The sequence below is a fragment of the Chrysochloris asiatica genome, unplaced genomic scaffold (genome assembly GCF_000296735.1).
Source record: "Chrysochloris asiatica unplaced genomic scaffold, ChrAsi1.0 scaffold00207, whole genome shotgun sequence".
NCBI classification, from domain to species: domain Eukaryota; kingdom Metazoa; phylum Chordata; class Mammalia; order Afrosoricida; family Chrysochloridae; genus Chrysochloris; species Chrysochloris asiatica.
In genome coordinates this window covers 5,521,419-5,545,277 of record NW_006408725.1, presented here as the reverse complement: position 1 = coordinate 5,545,277, position 23,859 = coordinate 5,521,419, and the positions used below count along the sequence as shown (strand labels likewise).

Below are 23,859 nucleotides of genomic sequence, written 5' to 3'. Positions count from 1 at the left end.
ACAAACTTTTTGAAGCCCCCTCACATAATATAATGTATAATTATATATCCTATAATTTCTTTCTTTTTTTTTTTAACTTATAAAATTAGCTATTGTTTGAATGTCCTCATGCATTTGTATGACTTGAGGTCATTTTTCATATTGCCAGAAGAAAAGAATGTGGGTAGAAGAGGACAGACAAGGAATGTCAATGGCAAAGCTAATGTTTATACATCAAACATTTATTTAACAATTCTTTGTATCAGGTAGTGTTTTAGATGAATAAGACATGGTTTCTCTAAGGAACTCACAATGAGGGAACAGATGAAAAAAAAAATCATATAGTTAAGAAATGAGCAACAGCAAATAGTACAGGAGGTACAGTAGTTACACAGATGTGATCAATTCTGTCTTGTATATTAGAGAAGGCTTCTAAAAGGGAGATATGAAATCCACTCTTGAAAGAGAAATTGTAATTCTTCAGTCAGGTAAAGTGTGGAATTGCATTTCTCATAGAGACAACAACTTTTGCATACATGTGGAGGTATGAAACACTTAATTGTTGGATATTGCTGAATGATACGGTTTGCAAAGGACTCAGCAAGAAAATATACTGGTGAGCTAGGGAAGGGACCCAGATCATGAAGGTTCTCCTATGCTATCCTAAGGAATTTGGATGATTATCTCTAATTAGGGAGAAACTTTGAAGGATTTTAAACTAGAAAGGAAGACTGCACTTAATCCTTTCTCTTTGTCCCTCCATATACACTCTCCATCATCTTTGCTCTGCTCAGTGCCCTAGGAAGTTGAACTCCATGAACCATATCAGTTAGCAATCTTGTTCTTTGACATTCAGTTGGGTTTGGCCATTAGGGAGCAGTGGCAAGGGATCAGAGGCAGGGAATAAGTACAGTTAGGCAGTTTATTCCCCAGCTCTCTGTTTTTGGTCACTTGCATTGTCTTCATTGGTCAGCCAAAGGCCATAGCTCTAATTAGATGGTCCTCTCCACAAAGCTCTCTCTCTGTCCTTCATAACTGTTTATTCCTCTCGCTTCATTGAATGCCTCAGTGTTACCATTATGATTGCCCTAAACCCTGCCAAGCCTTTAAAAATAATCTTTCTATTAATTTTTTCTATATGTTATCTAATTTGAGTGTGCCACCCAACTCCTAGCAGTGATGACCATATTTTCATTTTAGAATAATTGATTGGAAATGAGAGCAGAAAGAAAGTAGAGAGACCAGAGAGGGAGATAATAAAATAATTCAGAGACACGATGGTTGGCTCTGAACTTGGATTGCAGCAGTTATACTAGAGAGGGGAGAAAGGATGCACAATATATTTCGAGATAGAATTAACATGACTTGGTGCAACTCTTGTAGCTAACCAAATTCAGCTTCACTAAATACTTATTAGTTAAGGGGAAATTCTATCTTGCAATTTCTTCCAGAACAATTTAAAACAAAAAGAAGATTTCCAGAGAAGCAGAAGAGAGACAAGTAGGACTGGTGCTGTCCAAGTTTTTACATAATGTGACATGGAGGCAGGCTTGGAGGAATCAAGAACAACTCGAGTTTTTAAGGGCTTCAGTGTCCTATCCCACTGGGTCAGAATGGCATTTCTGGCTCCATCCCATGTTCCAGGACCCATTAGACGGTACTGGTAAGGAGTGCATGGTCCAAAGAAAACTGCCCACGCTAGTCTGGGATCCTTGAGGAACAGAAGTGGGACATTGGGCTTTGTGCCTATGCATGCAGCAAGGTCATCCATGTAGAGAATGTAGTCGAGTTTGTCTTTACTGGTATCTGTAATCCTACCCCTAGGAAGAAAAAAGACAGATCATTTTTCATGAATTTCCCTCTGACCTGCGTTATTCAAGATATAGGCTGCAATCCTCCTCCCATCCTCTTACCTTTTTTATTTTTTAATAGAAAAAAAAAAACATGTTTGGAATTTTCTTATATTGTGGACAGAAAAAAAATAGGAGTTTACCTATAGAAATGAGGGCAATTATTTTGGTTAAAGGAGCTGGTAACTTGGGAGAAGGGCTTTCAGTAATGTTTTAGGTTGTTGAATTTGATGGGAAGGTAATCTGACCAGTCCAAATATAATAGTTGTGCAAGCACTGACCATGGCACAGATAAGAGCATACTATATTTGAGTTTGTGTTTTTTGTGCTATTTCTTGTCGGTTTCATCTTCGTTTTCAGGTTTTCTTGTTCTGCTTGGAAGTTCATTTTCATGGAAAATTGTGAAGTATTAACTTCCTTTGGGGTTACCTTATAGTCTATTAACTTTTCTCTCCATTTAAGAGAATATATTGTATCCTGTAATCTACCTGATATCCTCACCACCTGGATCTCTGTTCCTACAGTTATCCCTTCTTTGACACTGATGTTTTTTTGATCTTCTGTTGACCTTCTAGCTCCTTTGAATTCGTTGTTGTAGTTTTGTTCTGTTCTGAACTCTGCTATCTGTTGACTGATTTCCAGGTGGTGTTGCCATGCCTGTAAATCTCTGGTTGTTGTCTGTTCTTGTTGGTTTTCAGTCCAAAGAACTCCCTTTAGGATGTTTTGAAGTGCTGGATTGGTTTTGACAAAATCTCTTAGATTCTGTTTATCCTGGAATGTTTTGATTGCACCATCGTATTTGATTGATAGTTTTGCTGGATAGACAATTCTTGGTTGGCAGTTTTTTTTTCTTGTAGGGTTTTGTATATGTCTCCCCATTGCCTTCTTGCCTGCATGGTTTGTGCTGAATAGTCAGAGCTTAATCTGATTTGCTTGCCTTTGTAAGTGACACTTCTCTTCTCCCTGACCGCTTTTAGGATTCTCTCCTTGTCTTTGATTTTAGAGAGCTTGATTATTATATGTCTTGGTGACTTTCTTTTGGGATCTGTCCTTTCTGGGGTATGTTTGGCTTCTTGAATGTTTATCGTCTCACCTTTCAAGATGTTGGGGAAAATTTCTTACAGAAGCTCTTCATTATCTCTTCTGTGGACTTCTCTGATTCTTCCTGTTCTGGAATGCCATTATTTCTTAAGCTGTTCTTCTTCATGTTATCCAGCATGAATCTTAGACTCTCTTCATATTTCTTTATCCTTTCTTTGCTTGCTCTTATATCTTAGCAGTATTGAGAGATTTGTCTTCCAGCTTGAAGAGCATACTATATTTGAAGACTTTATTCTTGTCTATTAATTTTGCTAGTAAATGTTCATATATCCCAATATAATTCATTCAGTAATTAAATATTAAGCATTTATCATCTGCCCAACACCATTCTAGGAGCTAGGGATTCAACAGTGAGCAAAACAAAGTACTTAGTCTCCAAGAGCTTACATTTTAATAGTGCTAGTGGTGGCAGGGAGGGGGCTGAAATCAGAAGACTATAAAAAAGAATAAGAAAATAGATATGAAATATATCTGGTATTGAGTATTATTTAAAAAATATAAATGAGAGTTCTATGCATTGTATGGTGTGCCCAAAAGGATATGTTGAAGTCCTAATCCCTGGTATCTGTGGATGTGGCCTTGCTTGGAAATAACATCTTTGAAGATGTTATCAGTTAACAGCATAACACAAAGTCATGTTTGAGTAAGGTGAATCCTAACCCAATATGAGTGATGTCCTTATAAAAGAGGAGTTGCTGCTGCTGCTTCTAAGTGCTGTCAAATCAGTTCCAACCCATTGTGTATAGGGTTTCCAAGGAGTGGCTGGTGAGTTTGAACCACCGACCTTGTGGTTCAAACTGACTTTGCAGTCCAGTGCATTAATCCACAGCACCACATCAGGAGTAGAGATACAGAAAGACACATAGAGAGGAGATAGCTCTGTGAAGATGGAGATTGCAATGCTAAGATAGTCACCATCACCAGAAGCTAGGAGAAGACATGGAACAGATTCTCCCTCATAGCCCTCAGAGGGAATCAACATGGCCAACACCCTGATTTTGGACTCCTAGCCTCCAGAATAATACTGTTCTGTTGTTTAAAGCAACTCAGCTTATGGAATTTCATCACAGCAGCCCTAGAAAACAAATACAAAAGTGAAGGGGGAGATCAGTAATGAGACTGGGAAGTGGCTAAATTCTGTCATGTTATCAGGCAAGGCTTTCTTTCTTATGAGGTGATATTTGAGCAGAGTGAGTCATGCAATACCTGGGGCAAGAACATTCCAGGCAGAGGGAATAGCTAGAACAAAGGTTCTGTGGAGGGTTATGCTTGGCATGTTTGAGGAACAATGAGGAGGTTGGAGTCACTGAAGCAGCATGGATGAAACGGGAGCACAGTAGACAATGAGGAAAAAGAGAAAGCTGAGTGTCATGCAGGGCCTCAGAGACTGAAGTGAGAAGCAACATGATGTGCCTCACTCTAACTGCTCTGTCAAATATAGACTAATAGCAAAACTGAAAGCAGGGAGATCAGACAAAAGGTTATTACAATCCTCCTGGTGAGAGATAATGGTGGCTTGGTCTGGGGTGGTAGCATTAGTGTAGTAAGAAGTGTCTGGATTCTGGATTTATTATGAAGGTATGAGTTGATAGGATCTGCTGATGTGGGGTGTGACAGAAAGAGGTGAAAAGGATTACTCCAAGGCTTTTGACTGATTAGTTAAAATAAGAACCACTCATTGAGATGGGATGGTAGAAGGGGTTGAGATTTTTTGCTGTTTTTTAGATCTAGTGAGTTTGAGATATCCATCAAATATCTGAGTGGACATATCCAGAGGGAGCTGGAACAGAAGCCTGATGGCACCAGAGAAAGATCTGGGATAGAGATACAAGCTTGGGAGCTAAATGTGTAGGATGGCATTTAAAATCATAGGTCTGGATAAGGCCACCTGGGAGTGAGTAGAAATAGACATTAGAAGAGGTATGAGGACTAAATTTGGCATTTACTATTTTTTAGATGTAAGAGCCACCAGCAAAATACACAAAGAAGGAATAGCCAGAGAAACAGAAGAAAAACAAAGACAAAAGAAGCTCTGGGGCCATGTGAAGACAGGCTTGTCCACCTGCTGGGGGCCAGATCCGGTGTTCCTCTGAGAAGACCTGGTGTCTCCCCATGAGAGTCTAAGGCAGCATATTCATTTGAAGGTAGAGTTAGGACTAAAAAAAAAAAAAAAAATCTCTGATTCCTCATGCAGATTACTTTCAATGTGCCTTATTTCTTCTCTAGGAACAGCTTTTTAAATTAAGAACTTTTTTCACTCTTTGGTAATGGAATAGATTGCTACACTTTTCCTGAGTTGCTGTTGTGCACTTGAGAGTTGGTTCCTACTCATAGTGACCTTGTATAGGGTTTCTGAGGATTCTCTGGTGGGTTTGAACAGATGACCTTGTGGTTAGCAGGCCAATGCTGTTCCCCAGTACAAGCAGTATTTCATACCTTTTTATGAGCTGCTCCTTTGTAATAGCATCAGCCATCAATTTTTGGGATGGTGGTAGCTTACAAAGTCCTGTGAGAAAAATAATCAGACAACAGTCAAGTCACATGTAGCTTTCCCTTTGTTTAAGTTCTCCTTCCCCTCATTCCTGACCTCCCATGCCACAACTTCAGAACACAAGATAGTCAAAGTTTAGAATAGAATTAAATACAAGAGAGTACTTTGATGGAGGTAGAATCCTCTTCAAAACTCACATAACCAACTGGTGGTTCTTGTAATGCTGTAGGAAGACTCTCCAGCAAAGCACAAAATTACTCCTATGGTGATGTCTAATAGACATCAATGTACATAGAATGTACAATAGACATTCTAATAGACAGAATTTTTTGTACTCAAACATTCTGATAAGCATTTTGGACCTCCATGTGAAATATTTAAAAAAACTAGTTGTAAGGGTCTTTTGTGGTTTTAATATAATTGAATATTAAAGTGTGAAAGCATTTTCATTGTTTCTCTAGAATTAAAAACCTGTGATAATTTAATGAAGGATTGTGGAATGTTTTCTGTACATGAAATGAGAGATTTTCTAAACTTCTCATCCTCACATCACTCAAATAACATACCTGTCAACTTAAGAGAACATGAAGTTTTCAAATATAGTTTATATCTATTACATTTGCATAGTGCCATAGAAATCAACATTATTATAAGAATATGAGTGGTACAGTGGTTAACACACTCAACTGCTAATGGAAAAGTTCAAACCCATTAGGCACTCTGAGGGACAAAACTGTGACAGATTTATAGCTTGGGAAACCCTACAGGGTACATAGTCCTAGAGGATCACTGTGAGCTAGAATCAACTCAACAGCAGTGGATTTTTTCCCCCTGTGTTGTGGCGCTGTGGCTTAGGCAATAAGTTGCTAACCATAGGGTTGGTGGCTCAAACCAACCAGCCTTGGGTGAAAAGTGGAGAAAAGTGAGATTGCTCTCATAAAGATGTACAGTTTCAGAAACCCTATAAAGGAGCTCTGATAGCATAGTGGTTACAAATTAGGCTGCCAACTTCAAGGTCAGCAGTTCGAAACTACCAGCTGTTCCACCGGAGAAAGATGAGGCTTTCTGTTCCCGTAAAGATTTGCAGCCTCGGAAACTCTGTGCAGGGTCACTAAGAGTTGGAAACGACTCCACAGTATTTAACAACAACAATACGTAGGGTTGATAAGAGTTGGAATTCACTTGACGGCAGTGAAATTGGTTTGGTTTTGGTTTATATGCTATTTATAGTTTGTTGATCATTGTTTGATTCATTATAAAAAGTATTATGCTAAAGGACAGCTGGTTGGCCCAATTGTGATCACTGTTTATGTTTAAAAACAATGCTTTAAAATGCTTACTAAATGAAAACTTGCCTTAACTTTAAACCAATTGTTGAGTTGATTCTGATTTCTGATGACCTCATGTGTGTCAGAGCAGAATTGTGCTCCTTACGGTTTTCAATGGCTGACCCACAGGGCTTTCTTCCAATGTGCCGCTGGGTGAACTTGATCCTCTAATTTTTCAGTTAATAGCTGAGCACATGAATGACTTCCTCTCTATAGGGACTCCTGCTCTACTTTATTGTTATTATGTGCTGTCAAGCCAGTTCTGATTCATAGCGACCCTACATTTTAGAGAATTATAATCAAGGAGCACAAGTTGATGCTAACAGAAAGGTTGACAGTTAGAACCTGCTAGTTGCTCTGTAGGAGAAAAGACCTGACAATCTTTTCTCAAAAAGATTGTTATTGTTGTGTTGGTTGTGGTTGTGTGCCATCAAGTCAATTCTGACCCATAGTGACCCTGTATAGGGTTTCCAAGAAATGGCTGGTGGATTTGATTCTTAGACCTTGATGTTAGCAGTTCAGTGCTTATCCTACAGTGCTACAGACTAGAAAAATCCTTACAGGGGCAGCTCTATTCTGTCACATGGGGTTGTCATGAGTCAAAATTAACTTGGATGGTACCCAACAACAATGTTAGCAATAGTCATAGTATAATAATGCCCATTTACTATGTGCCAAGTACTGTGCCAATTTCTTTGAAGACATTATTCATTTTACAAAATCCTTGTGAAGGGGGTTTTATCACTCTCATTTTACAGAGGAAGGAGCTGAAATTTAGAGAGATGGTTACACAACTGACAGGTTTCAGAGTTGGGAACTGACCTGAATCACCTGTGCTTCTTTCTACAGGGACTCCGAGGACAAGTGTTCAGAGGGCACTTCCTAGGGGTTTCTGTGGTCTCAGACCTTAACTTTGTTCACAGTGAACATTATTTTAGTACATTTATTTGGAAATAATGTAAAATTCTCCTTCTAATGATGAGTAGAAAGACCTTGGAGTAATAAAATAGAGCAGAATACACTAGGACCCAGGAATTATTCCAATAATTTCAGTTAATCTGCGAAATTTGACTTTAATCTGTTGCTCAAATTTATTTCAACCTCTTTATCCAGTCAGTCACATCAGGTGATATGGCACACCCATCATAGTGTTGTTGTTGTTGAGTGCCGTCGAATCAGTTCCAACCCATAGCGACCCTCTATAGGGTTTCCCAGGAGTGACCGGTGAGTTTGAACCACCGACCTTGAGGTCAAGTGCTTATCCTATGGCACCACACCTATGCATATATAAAATGATTCATTTTGAGGGGGTATGCTTTAGGCTACATTAGCACACATTTGTTTGGTTTTAAATAAACCTGTTGCCGTTGAACTGATTCTGACTCCTGGCAACCCTATGTATATCAGAGTAGAACTATATTCCATAGGTTTCCAATGGCTATGAGCTTCTGGAAGTAAATTGCCAGGCCTTTTTTCTGTGATGTCAATGGGGGGATTCAAACCACCAATTTTGCAGTTACTAGCCAAGTGGAAACCCTTGGCCCCACCCAGGGAACCAAGCAACAGGACATTGATTTTAAGGTTCAGTTAATCACATAGAACTTTCAATAGAATCAGGGTACCTTTGAACACTCTTGTGGCCCAGCGTGCTTGGAGTTCTGTGCCTGATAAGATGGATCCTTTAAGGCTGATGAGGCCAATGATAGCTAATGTTGCCTTTTCTAGATTTGAAGGAAAGACTTGCTTGTATAGGAATATCTTCTTTGAACAAAGGCTTTTTAGAGGTTCTTCAAGAAAGGGAAAAGAAAATGTGTATCCTGTAGTGAAGATTACAACGTCTATGTTTTTTTCTATTGTTCCGTCTTCAAAGAGAGCTGAGGTCTCCGTAAACTCCTTCACGCTGGTTTTCATAGTGACCATCCCACAGAGGATACAAGTTGGTAGTTCATCATTCACAATTAATTTTGATTTTTTCCTTTGACACAGAGGAGAAAATTGTTCACAATAGATACATCTACAAGACACTTAGGCAAACGACTGATTGGTGGATCAATGAAGAAAAATGATGTGCTAACCAAGGGAGTGAATTGACTGATTTCATATTTAAAGTTGTTTATCTGACTTACTGTTTTATTTTTGTTTTTGCTTGTTTGCTTTCTTTTGCTTTTGGTGAAAATTTGAATTCACAGGAAACTATATAGTAATCCAGTAATTTCTATGTGTACAATGTGGTGATATAGGTTATATTTTTATGTTGTGCATCACTCTCATTATCTTTGCCCAAATTATTACACCACTACTGAATAAGATTCAGTACCTCTCAACTTCTTAGCTACACTTTAGAGTTATTGTTGTCAGTTTGATCTCATAAAGATACTTCTTTAAAAGAGGGCTATGTTCAAGGAAAACACGCTTTGCTAGTCAAACTAAAATGTTTGGTTTAGTGATAACTTAAGGGATAGTTTCAGTTCAAGGTTTAAAAATTATCTAAGGGCATTAGATTTAGGGGTCTTCCACTCTTAATGGGGCTAGCATTGACTTGCTGTTATTACAGCATGTTTTGTTTTCTGCTCTCAGTAGAGTATGTGGGAAATGACTAAATTTGCTTTTTTCCTGCCATGGTATTAAACTTTTATATCTCTTGGGATTAATTTCTAAGGCAATATCTTTTCTCCGATCATCAAGATCAGTAAACTATCTGATAATCAGTTTGGTCTCATGTCCCCACGCCTCAAAGAAATGAAGCTAGCAAAGAGGAACTCATCAAGAAACTTTGAATAAAATTTAAAAAATAAATTTATGTACACTGATATTCTTATTATGAACATCATCCTATTTAATCACATGAGATATATTTGCATATCAAATGAACCTTTACCATTAATTTTGCTTATAAGTTGAAATGTATCTTATCACAGAAAGGTAATTGGGTCGAGCTTATGCTAAAAATCATATCTAGTGACCTCATAGGCATTTTAAAGGTTTTCTTTGCCATGCTGTCCTAGTTATCTAGTGCTGCTATTGTAGAAATTACAAATAGAAGCAGTCCTGGTGTGTGGCGCCATAGGATAAGTACTTGACTTCAAGGTTGGTTTGAACCACAAGGTTGGCAGTTCAAATTCACCAGCTGCTCTTTGGAAACCCTATACAGGGTCGCTATTAGTCAGAAGTGACTTGATACTTAACAACAAACAATTTTTTTTCTCTCATAGTTTGTAGTTGCTGTTAAGTGCCGTCGAGTCGGTTCTGACCCATAGCAACCCTGTATAGGGTTTCCAAGGAGCCACTGGTGAGCTTGAACTACCAACCTTGCAGTTTCAATGGCTTTGCAGTCTGGCGCATTAACCTACAGTGCCACACAGTTAGAAGTCTTCTGAATTCAGGGTGCTTACTCTAGGGGAAGGCTTTCTCTCTGTAATGGCTCTGGAAGAAAGTCCTTGTCTCTGAGCTCCTGGACCATCTTCATGTGGCTTGACATCTCTCTTCCCCATCTCAGCTTCTCTAGATTGCTTGGTTAATCTAAAAAGTTATTGACTCAAGATATACCCTACACTAATCCTGTCTTATTGACATAGCAAAGACAACACATCCCCAAAAGTGATTATAACTACAAGCATAAAGGTTAGGAATCACAATACATATTTTTGGAGGACACCATTCAATCTCTAACATTTGCCAATGTGCATCGCTATACAGGTATCTATTAAAGTTTATCATTCTAGGAAATCCTATTGGAAATTCTGTCTCTAATCACTCAGTCGGAACAGATGTGTAGTGAGAGCTGATAGTCAGCATTCACTGATGTTACAAATATTGTCTTTCTCTACTTGCTATTGACTCAGTTCTGACTGACAGCAACGCATGTGTTGCATAGTGGAACTGTACTCTATCAGGTTTTCAAGGCTGTGATCTTTTGGAAGCCCATCACTAGGCCTTTCTTCCAAGGTGCCTCTGGGTGGGTTCAACTTGCTAACCTTTCTGTTAGTAGCCGAGTGCTTAACCGTTTGTGCCACTCAGTGACTTCATTTCTAGATGGTAGCAATTTCAGGATTCCACCAAGCCAATTTATGTTTCCAGATTTTTAAGCTGTATATGAAAGCTTTTCTATCCTTCATTTTTCTCTAGCCTTATGAATCACTGCTTTTTTTGCCAGATAGAAAATACCTTGATTTCAAGAACTGCCTTGGTATGGGCATTGTCTTAAGGCAGTAAATGTACAACAGGATAATAAAGGCAATGCTACAATTACAGAAAATTTTGATTTCTGAATGAAATAAAATAAATATCAATTTAATAATTTTCCATTAAATAAAAAAATTAAATACCCCTTTTTAATACTTAATCCATAATTCTCATGGTTAAATATTTTATTCATATGCCTCTCTTGAATCCAGTTTCGTACACATGAAGGTAGCATTTGTTCTGTAAAACTATAGCATCTTCTTGTAACCATCATATTATATGGATAGCCACCATTTGAAGATCGGCCAATAACCCAGGTACCAGTTCTAGTGCTGAGAAATACCTAAAAGGTAAGGCAAAAAGGATGAATACACCATTCAGTCATTTTGTAGTATTTTTCTTTGTGTTCAGATGGTTTTATAAGAACAATTAGTATAAAGAGGCATCAAGAAGTTTACAGAAAAATTCTATAATCTATCAATTCCATTTTTCCATGAACTTTTTGAAGTCCCCTTGTAGATTTATAAAAGATTATCTGTTCCTATTGCTGTCACCATTTTCATAAATCAATCACTTTTACTCTTCTATATACCGGCTAAATAGGCTCATCAGATTTAATATAAATAATTATAATACCTGTAATATATAGTATTGATCTGGCAGTTTTTTATACAGAACTAATTTAGAATTTAAAGTGCATGTTTGAGAAAGCAATTTTAATTGAATGAAATAAAAATCTATTCTTACTAGACTTAATCATTATCCTATTTGTTGTTGTTGATAAGTGCCGTTTAGTCAGTTCCAATCCATAGCGACCCTGTATAGGGTTTCTGAGGAGCTGCTGGTGGGCTTAAACTGCTGACCTTTCAGTTCAAACAGCTTTGCAGTCTGGTGCATTAACCCACAGTGCCATACCAGGACTCCAATCATTGTCCTATAGCTTATGGTAAATTGGACTAGATTTCTGATTTGTGAATCTATGCTCTGTTGTTGTTGTTTAGGTGCCATTGAGTCAGTACTGACTCATATGCATATATTGACCCTTTGCACTACAGAATGAATCACTGCCTGGTTCTGTGCCAACCTCACAGTCATCACTACACTTGAGCCTGTTGCTGCTGCCACTGTGCCAATCTATCTTCCTTGTTTACTCCAACCTTCCACTTTTCCAAGCATGATGTCCTTATCCAGGGACTGGTCCCTCCTGATAATATGTCTGAAGTCTGAGAGGTGAAGTCTTGCCATTCTGTTTTCTAAGGAGCACTCTGGTTGTACTTTTTCCAACAGATACTTGTTTGTTCTTCTGGGTATCCATGGTACTTTTAATATTCTCCTCCAACCATCTTCCTTATTCATTGTCCAACTTTCACATGTGTATGAGGTTATTGAAAATACTGTGGCTTGGGTCAGGTGCACCATAGTTCTCAAACTGACATCTTTGCTCTTGAACACTTTAAAAGGTCTTGTGCAGCACATTTGCCAAATGTAATACTTCATTTGATTTCTTGACTGCTGCTTTCATGAGTGTTTATGGGTGATTTAAGCAAAATGAAGCCTTTGACAACTTCAATATTTTCTGTATTTATCTTGATGTTATTTATTGGTGCAGTTATGAGGAGTTTTGCTATCTTTACATTGAGGTGCAAAACATACTAAAGGCTGTGGTCTTTGATTTTCATCAGTGATTTTTTTTTTTTTTTAATTTAACCTTTTGTTGTGAATTGAGTGAAGGTTTACAGATGAGATCATCAGTTTTACGTTCAACAATTAATACACTTTGCTTCATCACAATGATTGCAATCCTCTCTGCAGAATAACAGTTATCTGCTTCTTCCCTGTGGCTCCTATTTCCCTTCCTCCCATCTTCTCATCCCTTATCGCCATTGTCCTAAGGTATATTTGCCCCTTTTGATTTTGAATGATTAACCATTCCATCATTCATAGTAACATATATTACAATTCTTGTTGTTCCCCCTATATACTGCTTGGCTGAAAGTTGTTCCACCTATATATTTATCTACTGCTTGCCTAGAAGAGGATGTGTTCTTTTTCAGAACTGAAGGGTAGTCGAGGGCCACAGTCTCAGGTTCCTCCTTTCTCCTTCTGACCAGTCAGAATTATTTTATTTTAATAATTTTGGGTTTTGTTCTACACATTATGCTGCTTTATCCAGGATTTTCTAATGTGATCCCATTCAGTGATAGCTGGGAACCATCTAGGTTTTTTGATCTCAGCATCTTGGAGACTGATGTTCACATGTTCCATTTGTCCATTGGATACACTGATTCCAAGCATCTGTAATTCTCACCACTCTTCTTTCTTTCACACATGGAGAGACCAATGGCTGCACCTTACATGGTCACTCACAAGCTTTTACTGTCCCAGATGTTACTCACCAAACTAGGATGTAGAACATTGTCTTTGTGTACTATGTAGTGCCAATTGACCATGCTGTCCCCTGAGACTATGGTCCTCCAGGCTTAGCTACTCATTGCCTTAAGATGTTTGATAATGTCTAGTTTTCATCACTTTGCCCCCTGTATACATCACCACATTCACAGTGGTTTGCAGGAAAGGGAAATACTCATGTAGCAATTTCCTCTTACATATTCTTGTATATCTGTGGGACATATGAATGTATACATACATAAACATGTATGCATACACACATACATATACAGACATACACGTATACACACATTCTAGTCTTCTTCCCATAGTCATTCAGCATGTGTCTCTGTCTATGTATCTACCCACAAAGTATTGTTGTTCCAAGGTTGTATATATATCATTATTTACCTGTATTCCCTTTATCCTTAATATACCTCCCTGTGTCTTCATCTGTCCTCATCATACTTCTGTTAACTTCCCTCTTCATGTATATTGCCTTCCCTTTCTTGTATGTTGTTCTCCCCGTTACCCAAGCTAATGTGTATCTTTCCTATAACCAGTGATCTACCCTCCATTCCCTCCCACCACTGGCAACCATCAAAGAATGTTTTGATTTTCTCTTTTAAACTCTTAAAATTTGGGGGGGATATAAAAATACACATTTCTCACTCTTCCTCCTTTACCCACTCAGCCTGTGTATCAATCCATGTATTTATTCACAGAACATTGTTGTTCCAGGGTTGCGTGTATATTACTATTTATATCTATCCCCTTAGCCCATGCATATCTCCCTGGGTCTTCAACTATCTTCATTATTCTTCTGCCACCCTCCCTCTTCTTGTATATTGCTCTCCCCTTTCTTGTATATTGCCCACCCCATCCCCTAATTTAACAAGGAGCTCTGGTAGAGTAGTGGTTATGAATTGGGATGCTAACCTCAGGGTCAGCAGTTCGAAACTACCAGTTGTTCTGCAGGAGAAAGAGGAGGTTTTCTGCTCCTTTAAAGATTTATAGCTTTGGAAACCCTGTGCAGGATCGCTATGAGTCAGAACCAACTCCATGGCACATAATAAAAACAACAAATCCTCTAGCCTGTGAATTATTCTTCCCTCCCCCCATCCACCTTGGTTACTGTCAAAGAACATTTCTTTTAGGGTGGAAACTAGTTCTTAAGCTTCTTCTTTCAGCAAGCAAGATTCTGTCATCTGAATATCTCAGGGTGTTAATGAGTCTTCCTCCAATCCAGATGCTACATTTACCTTCATATAATCCAGCTTCTCAGATTTTTTGCCTAACATACAGATTGAGTAATCATAGTGAAAACATACAACCCTGACACACATCTTTACTAATTTTAAATCATTCAGTGCCTTTGTTTTGTATGTACAGTGTTCTTATGAGCACAATTAAGTGCTCGGGAATACTTTCTCTGCAGTATTTTCCATAGTTGCCATGGTCCATGCAATCAAAAGTCTTTGTGTAGTCAATAAAGCACAGATAAACATTGTTCTGATATTCTCTGCTTTCAGACAAGATTCATCTGACATCAGCAATGACATCCCTTGTTGCATATCCTTGTCTGAATCTGTCAATGTATGGTTGCAGCCACTTTTGAATTATCTTTACTTGATTGTGATATTAATGATATTGTCCAATGATTTTGTATTCTGTTGGGTCACCTACCTCTCTTTGGAATGGGCACAAATATGGATGTCTTCCAATCAGTTGGTCACGAAGCTGTTTTCCAAATTTCTTGGTGTAGAAGAGTGAGTGCCTCAAGTTCTGCCTTAGTTTGTTGAAATATTTCAGTTTGTATCCCATCAATTCCTGGAGTCTTGTTCTTTGCCAATGCCTTCAGTGCATCTTGATCTTCTTCTTTCAGTATCATTGGCTCTTGATCATATGCTACCTCTTTTTGTGTGTGTGTGTGCTACCTCTTGACATGGTTGAAAATCCACCATTTCATTTTGGAACAGTGACTCTATGTGTTCCTTCTATCTTCTTTTGTTGTTTTCTGCATCATTCAATATTTTGCTTATTGAATCCTTCAATACTGCAAGTTGAGGCTTACATTTTTTCTTCAGTTCTTTCAGCTTGAAAAATGCTGAGTGTGTTCTTCCCTTTTGGTGTTTCTAACTCCAAGTCTTTGCCCATTTCATTATAATATTTACCTCCTCATTTCTTCCATTTGCTTTAGCATCTCTAGGTTGGAGAACAAATTTCAGAGTCTCTTCTGACATCTATTTTGCTTTTTCCTTCTTTTTTGTCTTCTTAATGACCTTTTACTTTCTTCTTGTATGATGTTCTTGATGTCATCCCACAACTCTTTTGCTTTTTAGTCATTAATGTCTGATGCATCAAATCTATTTCTTCAGATGGTCTCTGAATTCAGTTGGTATATGTTCAAGGTCATATGTTGGCTTTTGTGGACTGGTTTTAATTTTCTTCAGCTTCAGCCTGAACTTGTATATGAGCAATTGATGGTCTTTTCCACAGTCGTCCCCTGACCTTGTTTTGACTGATATGGAGCTATGCCACAATCTTCTTCCAAACATATAGTCAAATAGATTTCTGTGTATTTCATCTGTTGATGTCCATGTGCATAGTCATCTTTTATGTTGTTTAAAAAAGTATTTGCATTGAAGAAGTTATCCATTCTTGCAAAATTCTATCATGCAGTCTCCAGCAGAATTTCTATCACCAAGGCCATATTTTCCAACTATTCATCCTTCCTCTTTGTTTACAACCTTTGCATTCCAATCACCAGTAATTATTAAAGCATATGGCTTGCAAGTTTGATAAATTCTAGACTGAAAAAATTGGTAGTATTCTTCAATCTCATCACTAGCATTAGTGATTGGCTCATAAATTTGAATAAATGTTGTATTAACTGGTTTTCCTCGTAGGTGTATGGATATTATTCTATCACAGACCGTGTTGTACTTCAGTACCGATTTTGAAATGTTCTTTTTGATGGTGAATGGGACACCATATAATGGTTGAAGCATACAAATTGAATAACATAGACTTTCTAAGATCATTATGTATACTTCTTGAATAAAGTATGCATTGCTTTGTATTAAAACACAATATTGATCTTACTTCTAATAGAGAATTTGCAGAGGTTCAGAAAATATCTTTTGTTTTCTATCCTTACAAAATTACAAAAGGAGCGTGTAAACATTTGTTTATAGAAAAGTAATTGTCCATTTGGCCATTTGGACTTATTCTTGAAGGAGCACCATTAAAAAAAGTCTAGTGGCCGGGTTTCCACATAAATTTCCTGACCTTTCTGGGAGATGGTTCAATTCTGTAAAGTGTGGATTCTTAAAACAGCTAAGTAAAAATAACTTTCAGGGTTTTCCACATACCATGTGACTCTGTAATTATGCAATTAGCCAGAGTGTTTTAGAATCTTGAATACAGACCATTAGAAATAATGATGGGTGGGGATGTGGAATCAGAGGTGGTATACCTGAGCTGCTGTTCGACTGAGCTCCACTGCAACGTCCCCTCCAGTGTTTCCAAGACCGATCACTAAGATACGTTTGCCCTGAAAGCCTTCTGGGATCTTGTATTCTTGACTGTGTAGGATCTGGCCTTTAAACTTGTCGATTCCTGAGGCGAAGGAGAGATCAGAAATTTAGAATTATCTAGACTATAATTTCCAATGCACATGGATAGGATTTGTGGAACAAGGGGAGTCCCAGGTATATGACAGCCCTTTTATTTGTCACTAGTTGTAGGCAGTAGAACCAGCCTATGTCACCTCTCTCCCATTTGATGACCAGAGAAAGGATTAGTACAACATGTCCTGGTAAATCTTCCACCATAATTAATTATAGATAACATTGAGAAGAAAGAGAATTCTGGAACACTTAATTGTGTCCATGTGGAACCGGAACCAAGGGATACTTGTTGTTGTTGTTAAGTGCTGTTGAGTCAGTTCCGACTCATAGTGACCCTGTATAGGGTTTCGAGGAGCAGCTGGTGGATTTCAACTGCTGACCGTTTGGTTTGCAATCCAGTGCTGATCCTACAGCACCACACCAGGAGTCCAAGGGGATACTAACTGGTTTAAAATCAGGGTTATTCAATCTGTATGCTGAGCAAAGAACCCAACAATTGGACTGTAGATAGAAGCATCAAGATTAAAGAAAGACTCATTAACAACCTGAGATATGGAGATGACACCACTTTGTTTGCTGACAGTGAAGAGGACTTCAAGCACTTACTGATGCATGGATTCCACCTTAACAAAAAGAAAACAGAAGTCCTTGCAGCTGGATAAATAAGCAGCATCATAATAAAATTTTAAAAGATTGAAATTACCAAGAATTTCGTTTTACTAGGATCCACAGCCAACACCCTTGGAAACTGCAGTCAAGAAATCAAATGATGCATTGCATTGGGCAAATCTACGGCAAAAAACCACTCTAAAATGTTAAAAAGCAATGATGTCACCTTTAAGACAGGTGCACCCAACCCAAGCCCTGGTCTTTTCAATCGCCTCATATGCATGTGACAGCTGGGCAATGAATAAAGAGTAGAAAGAATTGATGACTTTGAGTTATAGTGTTGGCTAAGAATATTGACTATACCATGGACTTCTAGAAGAACAAATAAACAAATATAGTTCTTAGAAGAAGTATAACTGGAATCCTTCCTAGAAGGGAGAATGGCAAGACTTGCCCCCTGTACTTTGATCATATTATCAGAAGGTACCAGCCCCTGGAGATAGACGTCATGGTTGGTAAAGTAGAGGGTAAAGTAGAGGGTCAGCAGACAATTGGAAGACCCTCAATAAGATGGGTTGGTACAGTGGCTGCAACAATAGGCTCAGGCAGAGCAACAATTTTGAGGATTTGACTGGACACAGGGTCTCTATAAATCTGAACTGACTCAATGGTACCTAAGAACAACAGCATTGGTAAATACATGTTACTGTTACTAAGTGTTGTCGAGTCCATTCTGACTCCTAGTGACTCTGTACAGGGTTCTCAAGGAGTGACTGGTGGGTTTGAATCATCAACCTTGTGGTTAGAAGTCCAGTACTTATCCTATAGTGCCACACCTGGACTATAGGTAAATACATAGGAGAATTTAAAGCTCTGTCAATATTCCTTTTTAAAGCCATTACTTAGGGAAATCAAACTGTTTGCTGACAGATAATAAGAACCATTTCAAATGACTATGTGTGCTTTAGGCAAAAAGTATGTTGTTGATATAAGTTATCTGACCCAATATATATATTCCATAAAAAGATTATTTTTGTATATAAAATGTTTACATAATTAAATTAAAATATTCCACAAAAGAGAATTTTGTGGCATGCTCTTTTGTAAATATTTGATTTACGTTTGTATCACTTATACTTTATTTTACATTGTGCTTTATTATATACTTTCTAGTCTTTTACACTCTATGCTTGGCCATACTTTATTTAGTGGTGTGCTAATTATGCTTGCGTTTCTAACTTATCTTTCAGGCTCCTAATATCATGAAGATGACCTAGGGAAAGTTTTAAGTGATCTACCTAAAGGAAGGAGTTGCCATGGAGAGAGCCCCAGTACAGGTAATTCCTGACTTACAACTTATTTGAGTTATGATGAACTGCATTTGTGACTGTCTGTTTTTTGTTTATCTTATTGTTAGTAATGGAGTCTTGGGGTTGTGCTGTAGGATAAGCACTGGCCACCTGACATAGAACTCAGCTCTCAAGCGTTATTCTGTATCACCTCCCAGAACAGTATGTTATGATGGCTTAGACTGGACCAGGGAAGGCTTCCTGGAGGAGGTGATATTTCCTTAATGGAAGAAATTTAAAGGATGATTAGGAACTGGAAAAGAGGGCATTAAATCTAGAAGTGGGAACAGGATGTGAATGGAATGCAATAGAGAATGGAGTGGCCAGCCATTCAAATTCCTGTGTTGACTTAGGTTTTGCTGAGAAGCCTCTTGAGGACTCAGTCTTGGCTCATAGATTATTAAAAAATACTGTGATTTGGGTGAAAGTTTATAGAACAAATTGGTTTTCCATTCAACATTCATTCGCGTTTTGTTTTGTGACATTGATTACAGTCCCTACAATGTAACACCACTGTTCCTACTCCTCCATGCATTTACCATTTTCCATCAGCTCATGTTACCTAACGTATTGCATTAGGCAAATGTGCTACACAAGACCTTTTTAAAGTGTTAAAGAGCAAAGATGTCAGTTTGAGGACTAAGGTGCGCCTGACCCAAGCCATGGTATTTTCAATAACCTCATATGAATGTGAAAGCTGGACAGTGAATAAGGAAGACCATAGAAGAATTGATGCCTTTGAGTTATGGTGTTGGAAAATATTGAAAGTGCCATGGGCTGCCAAAAGAACCAATAGATCCGTTTTGGAAGAAATGCATCCAGAGTGCTCCTTAGAGGCCAAGATGGCCAAACTTTGCCTCTCATACTTTGGACATATTGTGAGGAGGGAGCAGTCACTGGAGAATGATATCATGTTTGGTAAGGTGGAGGGTCAGAGAAAAAGAGGAAGACCCCAATGAGATGGATTGTCCAAGTGGCAGCATCGATGGACTCAAGTGTGGCAACATTAGTGAGGTTGGCCCAGGATCGGGCAGTGTTTCTTTCTGCTGTGCTTAAGGTCGCTATGAGTTGGTACCAACTTGATGGCACCTAACAACAACAACAATGTTACCTAACACAATGCTTTTCAAATGATAGGTTTCCTACAATTGCATGTTTAAGTAGGGGACTCTAGAAGAATGTAGAATGTCTAGGTTGTTGTTGTTAAGTGCTGTCGAGTCGGTTCTGACCCATAGTGACCCTGAACAGGGCTTCCAAGGCTGTAAATCTTTACAGGAGCAGAAAGCCTCATATTTTTCCTGTGGAGCACCTGGTAGTTTCGAACTAGTGACCTTGCGGTTTGCAGCCCGATTCGTAACCACTATGCTACCAGAGCTCCTTAATGTCTAAGTAGGTCAGAGTTAATGATATGTCAAAGCAGTGCCCACACAAGAAATCTATTTGCTAAGTCAGACAGAAAGAAAAGGACAGTTCATTTGAAGAAAAAAAGGGATGCGTTTCATAATTTTTACCTTTCAAAGTATTGTAGTGACACCTATAGACCAAGCTTGTCCATAGACTTATCCAGTTGGTAGAGTACAAACAGTCCTGGCACTGGCCAGCTATAGAATAGTTCATGTTCCCAAGTCAAATACTCGTTTTCAACAGAGGCTTTAAGTTTTGATTTTTGTGTTTGAAAGATGCTGTGGTGATTGGTGGAAAGCCGAAAAGGAATCTTAACAAGAGTAAAAGTAAGCGCAATTTCTCTGTGGTTCTGACAGTATTTTAAAATCACTACCCAAACAATTGTCAATCTGTTTAACTCTGTTGTAGATCAAGATTGACAGAAATTACTGTGTTTATCTTAGACCTTTGTCTTCCAATGCCTGACCACTTTTTAAGGAATCAGATGGCGATTTGTTGTTAGTTTCTAGATTGCTGAGGTACTTGAACTATTTACCATAGAGGGGTGTGTTTCCGAGTGCATGTATGAGGATCAGTCAAAAAGTATTGCTACAAAATTAGCAACCTTTACTAAATAAAAATATCAAAATATGAAGCTATTGTTTCAAGAAATATCCTCCACCTAGGTCTATACATAGAATTCTGGTGTGGCACTGCAGGATAATGCATTGGACCATTAGGTCGGTTCAAATCCACCGGCTGCTCCTCAGAAACTCTATACAGGGTCTTTATGAGTCAGAACTGACTCTACAGCACTTAACAATAACACCAGCAGGTTGTATACATATCTCTATAAAGTTTCCACAAAGAATGATGTGCTCTTTGATTTAAACCATGTTAAAATGGCACCTTGGGGATCTTTGAGGCACTCAAATTGTGTTCCCTTTAATGTTCTTTGAGTTTTGGGAACAGAAAGTCAGAAGGAGCAGGACCAGGGCTGTAGAGTGGGTGGGATAAAGTTTCCCAATGAAATTCTAACAGGACAGCCCTTGTTACCCTCAGAGAATGAACAGGTGCATTGACATGGCAGAAAATAAAAATTCCTTAGTTCAACTTTCATTATCTGTTTGTCACCAATGCAGTTTTCAGTTTTCTTAAAATTTCATAATAAACCCTGTGACTGTCTTATGTCCTTTGAGAAAGTCTGTCAAGATTACCCTTGGACTCCCCAGAAACAGTTGCCATAAACTTCTGAGTTGACCTCTCTGCCTTGAATTAAACTGGCACAACAGATTCCCTCAGAAGCCACTGTTTTGGCTGGGCTGGTGTGATGCTGTGGGTTACAGCACTGGACTGCAAAGTCTGTTTGAACTGCAAGGTTGGCAGTTCTAGCTCATTAGTCACTCCTAGGAAATCCTATACAGGATTGCTATGGATTGGAACCAACTTGATGGCACTTAACAACAAAAAATGACAACGATAAGCCTAAGATAAGTGTATTTCTGAGACAACTTATCTGCAGCCATCTACTCATCACAAGGATATGTTTAAGCATACTTTGCTTGGAATAAATTCATGCATGTGTGGACTGGAGCCCTAGTAGCAATAGTTTTTAATTCTCATGTACACAACAGGGTTTGTTTTAGCAAGAAAGAGGATTCAGTCTCAGAACAATGAGACAAGAAAACCTTAACAGATTCAAGAAACATTTTCTAAGGCAGTTTTTAATAACATTTATAGAGGTCGCTGTTCATGTTCTCAATAAGCATTCAACCTCTAAGTCTGTTTGAACCCCGAGGTCAGCTGTTCAAACTCACCAGTGGCTCCTTGGAAGCAGTATACAGGGTAACTATGAGTCGGTACTGACTTGACAGTACGTAACAACAACAACATAGAGTGCTTTAGTCTCTGGGTGGCACAAATGGTTAATGCTCTCAGCTGCTAATTGAAAGGTCGGAGGTTTGAGTCCACTCAGAAGCATCTCAAATGAAAAGGCTTGCCAGTCTACTTTGGAGATGTCTGCCATGGAAAGTTCTGTGGAGGGCAGTTCTTTTCTGACACAGGGGATCATCATGAGTTGTAATTGACTCAATGGCAACTTAAAAAAATTTAATATATATGTAGTTGCTGTTGTCAAGTGCCATCAGGTTGGTTCTGACTCATAGTGATTAGCGTTTCTGAAGCTATCTATAACTCTTTACCAAGTAGAACACCTCATCTTTCTCCTGTGGAGTGCCTGGTAGATTCGAACTGCTTATCTTTCAGTTTACAACTCAACATGTAACCACTACCCTGAAGTAATTCTCTAATTGCTTTATGTACAGTTAAGTTTTATTGCTAATTTACTTCAAGAATGAATTAAGACTGTACAACCTTATCAGAAAGTTACACTTTACAAACATTCTATATGGAGTGAACCCATTTTATCAGGTATTTTCATAGGTGTTTCCCATGTAAGAATCTTAATATGCCTGGAGGCCATTGTTGTTAACTGCCATTGAGTGGGTTCTGACACATAAAGACTCTATCCCATGGCACTTAATAACAATAAGTGCAAATATACTGGAATGATATAGGGTTTAGGAGGCTGTAAATCTTTGTGGGAGCAGAAAGCCTCATCTTTCTCTTGTGGAGGGGATGGTGGGCTCGAATTGCCAACTTTGTGGTTTGCAGTGCTTATCCCACAGAGCCAGGGTGCTCCCCGTACTTTGCCCTACTTTATAGTTTTTCTTTTCCTGATGACTGATTGAGTTTGCTCTGGAAAAAACAATGAATAGTTACATTTAATCTGATGCTACTGATTCTTTTTTTTCCCCATTTCTTTTTCTCTTAGAGCAAGTGATGGTGGTGGTGTACCATGGAGTCAGCATAGCGACCTTGAATAGGGTTTCCGAGGTTGTAAATCTTTATGGGAGCAGAAAGCCTCATCTTTCTTCCACAAATGGCTGCCCTTGAGGTTAGCAGCCCCACTTGTAACCACTACGTTACCAGAAGTTTTTCAAATTAACACTTGTAGCTAACTTTTCCTGAACACGCAAACACATGCTTTCTGCCTGGTCTTATTGTAGGTACTCTATAGTTTAAAGCTGATTTAATCCTGAAGTTAGTCATCAGAAAAGGCAATTAATTTACTTTAATTTGCAGATCCTGAAATAGGGACTTGTTAAGTGTTGTAGGGTCGGTTCTGACTCACTGTAACCCTGTATAGGGTTTCTGAGGAGCAACTAACTGGTGGGTTTGAACCACCAACTTTGTGGTTAGCAGTCCAGTGCTTATCCTACAGCACCACACCAGGGACTTAAAGTGTGTGATTTTCCCATTTCAACAATAAATGTTGAAGTTAAAACGAACCCAGGCCCATTTTAATCACTAGGCCTCTACTTTGGGCTATGGCAGTGACTCTCAAACTTCAGTTTGTACAAGAATCACAATGCTAGGGGAGTTTGTTAAACATTAGGATTCCAGGGAATCCTTTCAGAGATTCCTGTTCTGTAAGCGCTGCATTGTTGTCGTTGTTAGGTGCCATCCAGTTGGTACCGACTCATAGCGACCGTATACACAGCAGAA

The 23,859-nt window shown here is 38.5% G+C and overlaps 1 protein-coding gene across 1 annotated transcript in view; it reads right to left on the bottom strand.

Annotated features, from left to right (window-relative positions):
• Window positions 1–1,396: 1,396 nt before the first annotated feature.
• Window positions 1,397–23,859, bottom strand: part of FMO4 (flavin containing monooxygenase 4) — a 33,345-nt gene continuing 10,882 nt past the window's right edge. Inside the window, exons 4-8 of the mRNA XM_006872645.1 lie at window positions 16,798–16,940; window positions 11,069–11,274; window positions 8,372–8,727; window positions 5,367–5,436; window positions 1,397–1,799 (exon numbers count right to left, since the gene is read on the bottom strand). Of these exons, the coding sequence (XP_006872707.1) occupies window positions 1,397–1,799; window positions 5,367–5,436; window positions 8,372–8,727; window positions 11,069–11,274; window positions 16,798–16,940 (1,178 nt within the window). The remainder of the gene's footprint in view (window positions 1,800–5,366; window positions 5,437–8,371; window positions 8,728–11,068; window positions 11,275–16,797; window positions 16,941–23,859) is intronic.